Source organism: Xiphophorus hellerii, chromosome 22 (genome assembly GCF_003331165.1).
Source record: "Xiphophorus hellerii strain 12219 chromosome 22, Xiphophorus_hellerii-4.1, whole genome shotgun sequence".
NCBI lineage: Eukaryota > Metazoa > Chordata > Actinopteri > Cyprinodontiformes > Poeciliidae > Xiphophorus > Xiphophorus hellerii.
This window is the reverse complement of record NC_045693.1, coordinates 13,094,660-13,109,920: the sequence shown is the minus strand read 5'-3', so window position 1 is coordinate 13,109,920 and position 15,261 is coordinate 13,094,660. Positions and strand designations below refer to the sequence as shown.

Genomic DNA, 15,261 nt, shown 5'->3' with positions numbered 1-15,261 from the left:
GCTGGATTTCTGTGGCATTAATTTAAAGAAGTCAGACTCCTGATATGTCCTAAAAATGTCTTTTCAGTTTTTTCCACTCACAGCACACGTCTGTTTTCCTTCTCTTACAGGGGCTGTTGCTATGCGACACTCACACCCACATGTGCATTTTTACATTGAAAACTTACTCAATGGTCAATGAACAGCAGCAGTAAATAACCGAATTCCATGGGTAAATTAAGTGTGCGCGCTATTTATAAAACGGTCAACGAAATGCTTGATATCACTCAGTGTTTAAATTAACATGATTGTGCTGTCTTATAGGAACATGCTGTTTCAGGGGTAATAAGACTTGAGGCAAGGTTTGAGGCTCTAAATAACAAAAAAGCTATTACTGCAAACCTAATGGGAGTCTGTAAAGAAATGCATTTACCATGCAAGGAGACTCTAATGACAGAAGAATCTTTATGATTGGTGCCTTTGGAACTTGACTTGTCGTCTGTAACAGGTAAAACTTTCAGGGCTTTTTTGCGTCTGCCTCATAAATCATTTACTAATATTAGATTCTGCTGATTGATCAGCAGATGCATGTGGTGCCTTTTAGGAAGACGACAATCCCCACAAAAAGCTGTCTTCAACAGAAACTATATAGATATATAGCTATATGCATTACCATTGAAACTACTAAGGCATCCACAAATTAAGAATAGTGTTAGAAAACTATCACATTATTACAAAATATGGGTATTAATTAACTTACTTAACTTGTTTGATCAAGGGAATGAAACTGAGAAGTGTTTGAAGCAAAATAATTTATCCTTCTAACACTTTAAAATCTGTTCACTACAGTAACATTGCTGATTTGTAGAAGTTTATTTGTCCGAATAAAATATAAAGGTTAATATACAAATGTATGGCTTGATAACTTTAATGAAAACTATATGAGATGATTTAAATAAGTTGTTGGGTATAATATACTTGATCATGTTTTACAGTTAACAAATAAAAACAGACTGATTTGTAATGTGATACAGTCCATGAAGTCTGAAGTGACCGTGAAGAGTTTAGTGCTCATATCTGAACTTATTCAATTCTTCAATTGCTGTGGAATTGAAGACACTGCAATTGAAGATTGAAATTTCTAATAAGCTTCACACTGCAAGATGAAGAAATAATAGAAATCTGGCTTACTCACAAATATGCACTTATGTAGAAATAAGGGCTAAATGTTTATGTGCACAATTTCACTTTGAAGTGTCAAAATGTGGCAGGTCATATAAAAGAAAATTAATAAATCTCCTATTTCTAATAAAGACGTGGTTCCATCATGCAGTCGAAATATAGTAAATAACAGCCTGGCTTTTCATTTAAAGAGATAAAAGACTCCATTCCTTTGACTGCCGAGAAATAAAGGAGGCTGAATAATCATATCTACCAGGGACTCGCATGTGACAAGAGAATAAATGTGTTCCAGCAGAAAGCTATGTATCATCCTCATTGATCCCTAACTGTGCGTATTAAGAATGAAAATTACTCTAGCAGTGAATGCCAGGCACAACAGGTTTCAACCAAATAATGGACGCAGCCTCACAAAATGACCAGGGGAGCATTTGGAGTCTGCCAGTCTGGAAATTTAATCTTTGCAGTATAGCCCCAAAATGTCCCTGAAGAAAAGAAAACTTCCCGACATCAAAACGCTAGCCAACAGCAAACATGTCCTCCCCAAATGAAAAATGACACAGCCTCCCCCACCCCACAGACTCCTCTCTGTGAATTGATATGACAGCACAGGGCACTTCAAGAATGCTCTTTTTTCACTTGTCAACGGTAGTGTCTTTAAACTATTTTTGTTGAAAGTAAAGCCAAACACACAAAAACACAAAATTTCTGTAGTAAATTAATATAATGTAAAGCTGTTGTGTTGTGCTTCTTCAAAAATCTTTGGCCAAAGACTCTCATAAAAAGTTGCCTCAATACAAGAGATATGACCATTCTGGGGCGCCCTTCTCCTGCGCACAGACTTGAATGCAGTTTGATTTGCATCTCACCACCCTCCTGCCACTGGGCCGACGGTGGGGCTGCCTGTCATAAAATTCTCCTGACTGACAGATTGAGCAGTGGGAATTGGAGACGATCGACTAGAGGTGCAAAATGGAGCAAGAGAAACTAAACAATTCAGTGAAGTCACTTAAAACAATACCTTTTGAGAGAAGAACATTTTAGGAGAAGCGAGAGGTGAAAGAAACTGGATCGGATCAGCCAAACATCACAACAGGGCTTAGCTAACTAAATGCATGTAGCGAGGCTGATGCTTTACTCTGCTTTCCTTGCCTCTTTTTTCAAACATTATCTGACCCAGCATGGATTAAGACACATATGACTGATGAGGTGAGTAAGAAGCTAAATGTGCGGTGTAGGTCATTTACAATGTTTTTCATCATAGTAGTGCTGTATTGTGAAAACGTGGGGAACACACCTTAGAAGAGGCCTTATATAATATAACTGTCTAGTTTTTTACAGGTTCTATGAATTTGCATTGTTGCTCTTCTGTGGATTGTCTGACCACAAAACCGTCTTTCACATGGGTTGTCATTAAGTTTTAAACAAGGACTGTAGTAGCTTTCTTTTCTTTCTTCTTGCCACTATAAAGTTTAACAAATCTGTTTTCACTGCCTACTTTCATGTAATAGAAACCCAATATCTCTAAGCTGATCGCAATTTTAACAAATATTAAACTGGGAATGTACTAAATACCAGCTACACTGTGCTCGTTTTATCAGTAGTCTTGTCACTGAAGTTCATTTATATTGCAGCCTGTTTGAACTGTTCTTTCACAATTACGTTTAGTGTCACAACAGATTAAATATTCACAATGTCTTCTATGCCTTTGTTGCAGATGATTAGCAGAGAGGAGTGCTTTAACACTGCTGAACACTATTCTTGCAGCCAAAAACCAATCCTGCTGGAAGAAAAAACTAAATTCCTTCATAGTTTGATGTCTACTTTTGACTTTCTTATTTTTCTTTTACAAAAATGTAATAAGTTTTTGTCATAAAATAAACTAAACAAAGTAATTGGAGTATGCAATAATGATACTTAGCACTTTTATCTAAAAAAAAAAAAAGAATTAAAAACTACTTTTTTCCATATCACAACACTTAATGTTGCACAGTGGGGGTGTGTACTTATTTCTTCATATTGATAATGCTGAATCAGTGCAACACACCACTTGCTAAGAATACAGAGTGAATAAAACATCTAACAGTAGTTGTTCAAAAAGCAAAAGGAAAATGTTTTCTCTTTCTGGTGTCGTGTGCCGAGTAAAAAAAAAAAAAGAAGCCTGGCTTATGTATGCTTAAATGCTTTTACTGCCCTGCAACACACAGATGCTGACACCTGCAAGTTACCAAGACTGTATTCAGTGTTGTCAACTCCTAGCTGAGGAAAGTAGGTATTTAGTGCTCAGACAAATACCTCTGATGTCACACGCTCATTTGCATATGAATCAAAACTGCTGAACATATCAAGAATAAATAGAGCCGCCAGAGCTCTGCGGCAGTCGATTTCCCCAAGCAGCTCCCTCTGCCCCATAGTGATGAGCCATAAGCCAGTGTGCACACCACAGAGATGAAAGATCAGTTGTGCAGGGGGGAAGCATTGTTTATCAGGCTTATGTGTAAGAGATGGGAAAGAAGTGTAAGTGGATGGAGATCAAGATCAACATGCCAAATTGTGCCTGATCTTTCTGAGTCAAGTGATTTCTTTTGTATTGTGAAAGGATAGATTCATCTGTGACTTTCATGTCAATACACGAAATATATTTTAAACAAAATGAGTCAAATAATAGCAGGTATTGTGAAAAGGCAAATATTATGAATAGTTCTATAAGTTTCTGGTAAAGTATGCATTATGTAAATTACATTCAGAAAATGCCTAACAAAAACTAGTTATATTACTTAAACATATTGGTGTTGACAAGAACATATCAGATCCTTGACAAGAAAAATGACATTCCTGTCCATAATGTACATTGTCTTACAAAAACAAAATATACCCTTGTACATTTTTCCTATTTTCTCACATTCAAACTATAAACTTTATTGATGCCATCTTTGATTAAACAATGAAATCTATAGTTACTATAGTTATATTACAAGGTGAGTCTGATAAATATAAAGAAATGTAATATAAATGTCTTTCAACTTATTTTGAAGTTCAAGTAGATCATGGGGCATGTCATTTATTCAAAACACACAACAGTTTTTTTCGTTTGATATTATATTGCTACTTGGCTTTACAGTAATCATTTCCCACTTACTTGCATGAGTGAGATTACAAATTAATTAATCTAATCAGGCAACTTAGGAGTCCTAAAGCTTTTGCAAGTCAAAGCTTTGTGCAGGACATCACATACCTTTGAAGAACAAATAGATCCATGGCTCAATGGTCAGTAAGTTTTGAATACCTATGTTTTATTAGCCATGTTTTTTAATACTGTTGTAGCTGATAAGATTATCTGTTTTTTGGTTTTGGTTTGTCATTTATAGATAACACAATTGTTGTGTTTATATTTATGTTAAGACCCATCTTAAAGACTTTCTAAACCAAACTGTAAAAATTACAAACATCCAGTTTAATATGTATTTTGTGAATCAAACTCAGAAGGAATCAAACATCATACCGGATTAGGATCGGCATCCATCTGTTAGTATTGATACTCTTGTCAGCAGCTGCATATAAAACACTGGTGCCCCCACAGCCAAGCTGAGCAATGGGGCGTCCATCTTCAAGGGACACATGGAGGAACTGATCCCCAAAGTTCTGCTCCTGGACTGAAACAATAAGAACATAGAATTCAGAAAAAGTTTGAGTTTCGTTTTATCTATTCCTAAATTCTGCACATTGACAAAAACTGCAATATAAATGACTTTGAACTAAACTGAGACCCTGAAGGAAGTCCCTTCTGTGCGTGATGCCAAAGAGAAAGAAAGAAGATTCTGAAGAAATTAGTTTTGTACCAGAGAAAAAGTTTTGGCTTATTATAAAAGAAAGAAAATAAAAGCAGAAGTAGATCAAATCTGACCTTATCAGATACTTCTGCCATCCTATGGCTATATCCCTATTTCAATTATTTAAACACAGATTCTTTACATATTGCATCAATGTCCGCCAATAAAATAGAGGATGTTGAGCACAAGGTCATACTTGCGGAGATCAATAACCCTCACATGAAAACCTGAGGGAGGACTCCTGTCTGCTAACAAATACCATCTCACAGCCAATAAGCTTCCCTCTCTCTAGACAGAAGCTTATCAAGAATCTTTCACATTGCTGTGACCTCAGCAACAACACACACAAGCCAATGGCAAAATGTTTCCTCCCTTGAAGAATAAAACCGCAACATGGAACTGACCCAGACCTGAGAAATTGTAAAATGTCAAAATCTCTGTCTGCATGCAATGCTACGTTTATTTCTTAAAATCAATTCAGTTCAATTTAGTTTATTTGTATAAGGCCAATATATGACAAAAGTCAAAAAATTCAGCAGGGACATGATTTTTAAAAGTAAAGGTAACCCCCTCCTTCTCTAGTACATGAATAAAAAAATACAGACAGGAATCTGCTCAAAGGGCAAAGAGAGTTCATTTGAAAAAGTCTGGAAATATAATCATTTATTCTCTCTAAGGGATAGATAAACTTTTCATAGAGTACTTGAAGAGAGGATGGTTGGGGGAAAAAATGTAAGCAGCCACTGAAAAGGAAGACTGATCTATTACAAAAATCTGTTTAGAAAATATGTAGGTTCCTTCGCTGTATTTTCTGCTGTATAAATGCCTCTATATATAGAGTCAGAGAGCTCAACACGAGCCAGATCCCTTCAAAATCAACATTATAAGAAACTAATATCGTATCAGAATTAAAACGAATTGAAAATTATGTAGATAATGCTTAGTACCCACAACGATGTGAGAAGCATAGTTGTACAACGCAAAAGGCTTATCAGAAAGCAGACATTCCTTTAAAATGCCCTGGTAGAAATTTGTTAACTTGAGACAACGCAGCAGACGACATGACTCTCCAAATCCTGTGTCTGTGTGGTGACTCTAGACGCTGTTACTACAACTGGTGTCCAAGCCTCATCTCCACCAAACTCTCAAATGGGCTTTGCTTCACAATCTTCTCAAGGCTGCAGTTTCCATGTTTCTTGAGCAGGACTTTCTGACCATACGTTTTCCTTCTACTCAACTTTTAATTTTACTTGCAGACCCTTACAGCAAGTAAGGAAAACTTTTACAGTTCTATGTGAACGTTCTTTGGCAATGATCATTTGCAGCTGGATTGGATGGTGTTAATGGCTTTGTGCTGAACACCTGTCAAGTAAGCAGTAATAAACATGTCTGATTTTAAAAAAATACTTCAGTTTACTGGTCATATTTAATATTCTAATATTCCGGGGAGGAGGGGTTTTGTTTTTTATAAACTGTAAGTCATTACCACTTAAATAAACACAAATAGATCCTTGAATTACATCAATGTGAGTAAGAAATCTACAAGTTTCACTTTTTAAATGGGACTCCTAAAATACTAAAACTCAGGTTTTTTGTCATTCTAAACCATGACAGAAACTGTATTTGCACTCTGTTTCCAGCAGAGCTCTAACTGTCTCTGAGTGGAAAGCTTCATCACATCTGCTTTGAGTCTGGCTTTCTCAACCACTATGTTCTTGGTAATAAAACAATGACATGACCACTGACAATTTATTTAGTCATTTGTCAGGTATGTAATCTTTATTGTCACAATACTTTATTGCATGACATAATTCCTGCAAAACAGTAATTGCAATTTGAAAGTGTTAGACAGCTTTATGCTCCTTCATAAACTACTGTGGTCTTCATAAGGGAGGTGGAGGGAACATTCACACCAGCCCCAGACTGCTGTCTGAACAGACAGAAACAAATGCATGACAATGTTAGAATGCAGGTCATTGAGAGAGACTCAGACAGAAAGGGAACCTGCACCTCTTGTCTCGCTGTGAAGGAAAACGTGGCTACAGGGCAGGGGACTGAGCAGCAATGCTGCCCTGTTAGAGAGACCTTAAATGTTTCTGTGTTTCCAACAAGGCCTATAGGGGATATTTCAGCTGAAATAGAAGAAGTGACAAGGGAGTACTAGTCCAGAGAGAGCTACTGAGTAGGCGCAAAGTAGACCTGTTTGATTTTCCAAAGACAACAGGGTTAGAGCCACGAATCTCAGGAAGTAGGTTGATGTTGCGAGCTAAAAATAGTATGAAGGTGTGTGGGCTTGACAACCTTGTGTCTTAGCAGTGTGCATGTCATCTATGCAGTCCTGTAATGGTATAGGTGGGGGGTTTAGACATCAGCAAAGAAACCAGCTTCTAAGCTAGATGTTTCAAGGCAGCATGGTAACCGAGATGAAAATGAAGGGGATCAATACAATCCCCATCTCTTTATGAGATAGAGGCTGCTGTTAGTTAACATGTTTGGTACTCCATATTTTTCCAGTCTGCAATGCTGCTAATTACACACTAATAGTGAATGTAATGACTTTGTGTTCCAAAATTTTCATGCGTGGTTCTACTTTGTAAATAGCAATTTGCAATGACATGTGACCATTTAATTGGTAGAAAAGTACTGTAACTTGTGCCAGCAAGGGATACGATTACAGACGATGTCTCTTCTTAATTGCATACACATGCTCTGTTTGCAAGCTGAACCGAAGGCATCTACTTCTTTAAATGAAAGAAACAAAGCACTACATCTCAAGGACTTTAAACATTTTAATGAATCCTAAGTAAAAATGTATGTATTGGAATTGTTTGTGATGCAGAAAGGAATAGACTGAGAGAAATTTAATTCACCTTGAAAACTAAGGGAGAATGAGCCATAATGCATAAATTATGGTAATAATTATATTTACTGCATCCAACATCAGAGAGTCGAGCAGCAGAAACACAAACTGCACATTTTTAAGAAAAGAACAAACTAATGTTAACTGGTAAATTATCTAAACATGAAGAAAACATATGTGACTCCCACAAAACATAATTACTCATAACACTTAATCATCTAACTTATTTTCAAAACACCAAACTAGAATAAAGTCATTAGATTTAATGAGCAAAACAGCACAGTCAGTCACGGCAATTTTTATATCAATTTCTGACAACAATAACCTATAGTCTCCTCTTTAAGCAGTTGTTTTTGCATAGTGTCATAACTCATTTTTGGACAAATATTATTTACAACAGATGTCAATGTTTTCTTATCTTTTATTCTTTTATCTTTTGTCTGAAAGGAAATTGTTTTGTGGCGTCTCCGTGGCCCTCTTACTGTGCACTGAACCTTACAGAGCATTCGTCCTTTTTGTCAGTGCCTGTCACCTGTTCTCTTTCCTTTCCTCTCCCTCCCTTTATCTTCCCCCTCACAACCCACCTTCCAGTCTTTCTACTCTCAATCTGACAATTGAAGTCCAGGGGGAGACTCATGGATTTGCTTCGGGGAGAGTTGTGAAAGGGGAGGTGGAGAATATGGAGTACATTTGGTGTAGCGATTCTTCACATCTCAATGTATATCGCTTGTTTTTTTTCTGATTAACTTAGTATGTTTGATCTCTGGAGGATTCTGTTCAGTTCCCATCGTCTGATTTGAAAAAGACAGCGTGCTATAAGCAAGGAAACGTTACTAGATAAAAGCCACTGTGCAAACTGTGTGTGTTTTCTGAACGCTCATTTCTCTTTTCTTTTAAGCCTCTACATCATGTGGCACTGCATTGTTATAAATACAACAAAGAATTAACTTACCTGAGACAACAAGGCTAAAATTATGAGATTCATGTCCAATTTACCAGAGTTTTCAAGTCTGATATTAATGGCAAGAAATGTTTGTATGGCACAATGATGGTAGCTAACTGTTAAGTTAAGTTATATTGGGGAGATTATACACTCAGCTATTTAGTTACTGATAATCTACTTAACCAGATATCTCCTTGCTCCAAATATATGACACAATCTAAGACATTGTGGAGGTGAAGCAATTTGGACAGCTAGACTTCAAGGACAAATGCACAGGTGACTCATCAGGATGTCATACAGTGTTATCTTCCAGAGGCGTTTTACAATGTTCCATCTCATTATTGAGTTATAGTAATATAATAACTACTATAGTAATATGAATATAGTAATTTTCCTACAATATTTGGTAGAAATGAAGAAAACACAATTAGTTAAAATAAAATGTAATGTATCACCAGTGTACATATGTTTGCAAGCACAACCTTGATGGGTTTTATTGGAATTTTGATATAATGGTCCAACACAATATAAAGCATAATTGTTAAAATGCAACACAAAAAAGATATTTGAATATATTTTTACAAATACACATCTGAATAGTGTACTTTCCAAAGTCACTTTATCAAACAAAGCAGAAGCCACCCCAGAAACATCAGTGAAGAATTTATGAATAAAAGTAAAATCTCAAATTTTGAAGCCCTAAAAGAGCACTGTTCAATACATCATATAAAAATGAAAAAAAAAATAATAGGACAACTCCCCAACTACATGTCATGTTTGCAGAAATGCAGAAAATAGTTTCAAACATAATAACAATAATAATAATAATAATAATAATAATAATAATAATAATAATATACATCTTTATCGTGTCTCGGTTCAAAAGAACGTCTGGCGAAGACAAGAATCTGAATCAGATCTCAAAAAGGTAGGTAAGCATTCATGGAATGACATTGGATTAATAGTAAGTAGGATGAGGCAGACTGTGGGAAAAGAGATGAGAAAAGAAGAAAAGCTGCTGGTTCAACGTGTTGTTCCAAGTTTCTCTGAGAAAGGCAGCTAATCCAAGAAAGCACGAACTGTTCCTGAGGGAAGCAGGGGAGAGCAGGCTTGTAAGTATAAAGGGTTTTGTCCACAAAAATGAGTTGCCAAAGACGGGTTGTAAATATATAGGTAAGTTTCCAGGTGTATAGCTATGTGGCAGAAAACCTTCTCTGCAAATAACCCTGAACACATCATCTACCCAGGTGGCAGCATCAGACTGTGGTCAGAGCTGATGCACTCTAAACACTTAGTCATCATTTTATCTTAAATGCTGAGTTTATAATGTGTGGAAACAAGTTTGGTAGTTTTAGTCAAACACTGGTTCAACAATTGAGGCCAAACTATTTGCTGGGTTTGGAAAGAGAAAAATATGAGTCTTAAAACAAGAGGGTGAAGGAGCCTCCCTGACATTTAGAGGCAAACTGTTTCATAACTTACAAGCTGCAACCACAAAAGCCCAATCACCTCTGGTCAGCTGACCTTGGTGATGGTGAAGGAGAGGAAAGTTGGAGGAAGGCCATTAAGATATTTAAAAACAAATGCAAGTATTTGTATCTAGATAAGGAAATCCTTTGTACACATAACCCCCAAGAAGTGCAATGGTACTTGTGGTGACAGACTACAAAGCATTGATGCAAAGTTGTAAAAACAGATACATCCCAGAGTTTTCAGTTGTTTTTGGTAAAAAGTATATATTTAAGAGAAAGATTTTTTTTTTAATTTCTCTTTACTATTATGCACCTTTGTAATGGTTTATTAAACAAATTTGAAGACATCTAAGGGGGTGGCTTAGAGCACATTTACTTAGAACACAGTAAATGTGCAAACACAGTAAATGTTTTCCCACAAGAGTGAAAAAATCTAAAACATTTCACCACAGGTGTATAAGTTTTTTATGTTCTAAAAACACATCCAAAAAGCAAGTAATTACAGTAGCAAAGCATAGAAAAGCTTTGCTTTACAATTATTCTGCTACTCTGTTCTGAAACCTTTTATTTGAGTCTGCAAAACAGTACTTCCTGAATAATGCATGCAACACTTTCCATAACTCAACCCACTATACTCAGAAAATAAATGTATACATATTATCAGACTAAAACACACATACACATACATATAGTCACTTTGACAAAGGTTCTCTAAATTGAACATCTGTCGTAGATATTTTTTGAGGTAAATGAGAAAGGTTCGTGTGCTGATCATAATGCCATTGTAACATTTCAATAGAGAGATTAAAATGTATATATCTGAATACAATTTATTCAGTACAGGGAGCTAATAAAAAATGATCTCAAGAATATTTGTACAGTAATATAATCTACACTAAGACCTCAGCAAGCCGAACTGTACAAAACATAACTAAAACATGAAAACTGAATATTTTTAGCTGTCAAAAAATGAGTTTCATAATTCTAATTGGATACTTGAACCAGGCCTCTGTCCTAATATTGATAAGGACTTTGCTAATGTATATTCAAGGTTTAAGTGACCTTCAAATAAACCAACTGTACATAAAGCATCCATTACTTTTATGTTTCATGAGCTGACAGATTTAATAACTGTCAGTATCTCATATATATATGGGGTTTTTTTGTCACTCAGCAGCCATCTTAGAAAGCCACCGGCAGTCCAGAGAAACAAAAAAGGGTTAAGTAATTATTATCCTAAGAATAATATGAATATTTAATAGAATAACTACTCCTAAAAGCGATATATATATTTTTATCTCAGTTCTTTTTAAATGATTTTTGTATTCACTTCAAACATTAAATATACTCTAAGCAAAATGTACTAGCTTAAAATTAGACACAGTGTAACATCAACGTTTTGGTTCAGGGGAGCATTTTAACCCGACCCTCATCTTCCTGTTATCATAGTTACTGAGACTAGAAAATCCACGTTGTGATCAAAGGACAGACATTTAACCCTGAGGTGTGCAGCAACATTTAACAGACCTGGAAATGTAGATCAGAGACTGCGAACCTACAGAGGATGTCACAGATAACAGGTTGATCTAGGCCATACCAACAAGATGAATGTTATGATGTCTGTGCCCGGCTTGTGTGGAATAAATCACCCATGATCGCCACACAATGCATGGTGGTTAAACTTTAGTTGGACTTGCACCTGACTGGTGCAGCATGGGAGCAGACTCACAAAAATCAAGGTGGCTGCAGTTTTTAGAGCGAGGAGCAGCAACTGCAGTCCGGTGAGAGACACGCTTGGATGTTTTTTTAAGTCATTAGAGGACCTATAGCTCAAGGCATGGTGACCTCACCTCTAAGCTGTCTGGAAAAAAAAATTATATGCACATGCTTTACCTTAATGTGTGACAAAGAGAAATCTGGAAAAATTATGAAGTATTCTCATGCTTCGGCTTTTTGCAACTTTTTAAAAAGATGGGGGCAGGAGGAATCTAACGACTTTGCTCTCTTCCCCAAACAATGCTCTATTGTTAAGAGGATCTACTCAGGGTGTCTGGTCCCCCCATCCCAATCTTCCTCTGTAACAAAGGAGTGTGTGTCTGTGTCTGTGCAGGTGTGGGAACAAAGGAACTGGCAAGAGACAGAGATACAATGTAGAGCTCAAGGTTGATGTAAAGGGTGAATGCAATGTTATCTCTAGCATGTGAGTGACCGGCTCTTGAGGATTTTTTTGTTTGCGTTTAGGTTACAGCTCAATCATCAGTTGTGAAACACCAGAAAAGCTGCCAATGTGCCCACAAAAGATGGGTAGAGAGAGATTTCCTTCACAGGAGTACCTGTGATCTTTTCTCCTCTCACACAAAATCTTTCCTCCTTAGATGAAACTCTATCTAACAAGTTTGAAATGTTTTAAAGTTAAATGTAATTAAGACTTGGAAAATTTTAAATGTATTTGAGATTTTACGACAAAAGCACTAAGTGTTTTAGTAAAGACAAGGGTTTTTAATGCTTTTTCTTGTCAATTTTTGTTCATAGCAGTCGTTCAAAATAAAATAACTATTATGGATAAAAATAAATACCAATATAGTAATAACAATGACATTGAAATGAAAATGTACAGAATTTTTATCAAATTTATGCATTTCTTGTTTTTTACCTTTATTATTGTTGTTGAAAATGCAAACAGCCTTTTAATTGTCCTTTAGATGTGTTTTCTTTCTATACAAACAAACAAACAAGCAAACAGGAATTGACTTTGCTAAAACAATAAAAATTTATTTGACTGCACCATTACCCAACAGCTATAAACTAGCCACCAAATGTGGCTTTAAATTTTAAGTAGCCTGAAGTTAATCTGTGCAAAGAAACGCAGAAGATTTATGAAAACTCATAGCAATATTTTCTGCATTATGGTAAATCCCCATTGTATAAATAAAAACCCTGTGAATTGCAACATTGCAGACTTCCATACAGTTCTTTGTCAGAAGTGCTGACACCACGTTACCACTGTTGCTCAGAGTTTTATTATTTAATTAGTCTGTTTTTAAGGATTATTTTTTAAGTGGCTTCACAACTCTTTTATGCCAGCAAACAATGAGACTCACCAAGTACTGGTGCAGGTGCACACATCTTTATCACACTGACATTCCTGCCATGACTCATATCAGAAAAAAAACCCCAAAAAACTCTCCTCCCTAAAGGATGTAAACTTTTTCTGGGATATGCAAAGTTGACTAAAAAGAATCATGATGTGGTGTCTTGTTCTGTCATCGTGGAAATTCTGATTTGCTGTGCAATAGAGATTGCAAAATTTTGGAGACTAAATTTGTGATCAGATTATTTAAATATTTTCCCAAACATTTGCTTGATAATAGCTATCTAACTCCTTGCTTGTAATGTGGACTATACAATAAGGCTTTGAGGGCTTACATGCACCCTTTAGTAAAATATACTTTAAAAGTCAGAAAGTAAAAATATACTTTAAAGGGAGACTGTACTCACTAAAGAGGACGGTGCCCTGGGTTGATCTTGTTCTGACTGTCAAATAGAAAGTTGTGTCTTCTGCTCTGGTCAGTCGATTGTTGCTGTCATTTAAAGGGTGTGGAAGGGACAAAAGAGGTTTCAGCTCCAGGTACGACGTGCCATCAAAAGATGGAATATAGATGGTAGTATCTAAAAAACAAGAACAGAAATGAAACATTACATTTATTAGAGCAAATATTTTTAATATTTAAAGTTTGCTCTAAAACCTGAAGAGTTAATTTTAAAGTATATCATTTTTATTGCAGTGACATAATGAATTCATACCAGTAATTAAACAGTTGTAACAAATAAGGCTGGATGGAGACAAGTTTCTCTTGCAATGGGATATCCTGAGGGGGAATGGCAGAAAAGACGGAAAAGAAAGATATATACAAAACAAAGTACTCCAACAGATATTTAAAATTCAGGCTCTGCTACTACCAATAACAAAGAAAGGTTATATACATTAAAATCTCTTTCAAGTATTTTGCTTCTTCCAGTTACAAAGTTTCATAAAAGTGAAATAAGCTGACTGAGCAACCTTTTGGCACAATCAACAAAAACTGAACATGCAGAAGCTTCATAAAAGCAGAATTAAGAGACATCTAGATTTTTCTGGTTTTACAAACCACTTTGCTGGTTGCTCCCAGTTGCAAAGAGGTTTGTAAGTTTATTTTTCCAAGGAATGGCATACAAAGTGAAAGCAATGTCTGTAAGTGCTTTCCTTAGTAAGGAGAACAACAGAAATTGCCTGCTGTATGCCTTTACAGCACAGATAGCTTGACTGTGAGCAGAGTCAGCAGAGGGCTGTCAGGGCTATGTGCTAGTGTGTCATTTCCCACTGGATGACAAAGGGTCTGATTTTAAGGAAAGGTGGAAGAAGTACAAGCTCAGGTCATCAACTACACAAGCCAGTGATAATCTGCTGGCCTTTTACACAAAGGACACTGTACACCAAGTGGATCGTTTGCTGTTCAGGAACTTGAAAGTCAGCTCAAAACAGCCCAAATGAGCCACAGCTAAGGGGATTCTGCTGATAGTCACTGCATCCAAACAAAAATCGTTTGTGCAAGATAAGTGCAAAAATATTGCACAAAAAAATAATAAATTCTGTTCATTTGTACTTCCTGTTTTAAATAAATAAATAAATATATATATATGAATAAATATATTTTTAATGTGGTGAGGGCTGCAGTAAAATACTATTCATCATCACTTTTACCAGTTTGTCTCTTTCTTTAGATCAACTTTACAATTAAGTTGTGTCATATTTAACTTGTAAATCACACAATTTACCAAATTACCACAGATGATAGCCTAAGTTCCATTAATAATACAGCTTGAGAACCTTGGATGTATTAAGGGAGGTTGTTCTCTAAAAATGTTTTGGAGTAAAACATTTGTTCTTGTTTGCACAACAATTAACTTTTCTATTCATTACATAATTTTCCAAATACTTTTACTAATAGCACTTGCATT

At 35.9% G+C, this 15,261-nt stretch overlaps 1 protein-coding gene across 2 annotated transcripts in view; it reads right to left on the bottom strand.

Annotated features, from left to right (window-relative positions):
* Positions 1–15,261, bottom strand: part of eys (eyes shut homolog) — a 171,944-nt gene that overhangs the window by 42,333 nt on the left and 114,350 nt on the right. For both annotated transcript variants that reach the window (XM_032553124.1, XM_032553125.1), the window contains 2 exons: positions 13,762–13,932; positions 4,661–4,811 (listed from right to left, as the gene is read on the bottom strand). In XM_032553124.1, the coding sequence (XP_032409015.1) occupies positions 4,661–4,811; positions 13,762–13,932 (322 nt within the window). The remainder of the gene's footprint in view (positions 1–4,660; positions 4,812–13,761; positions 13,933–15,261) is intronic.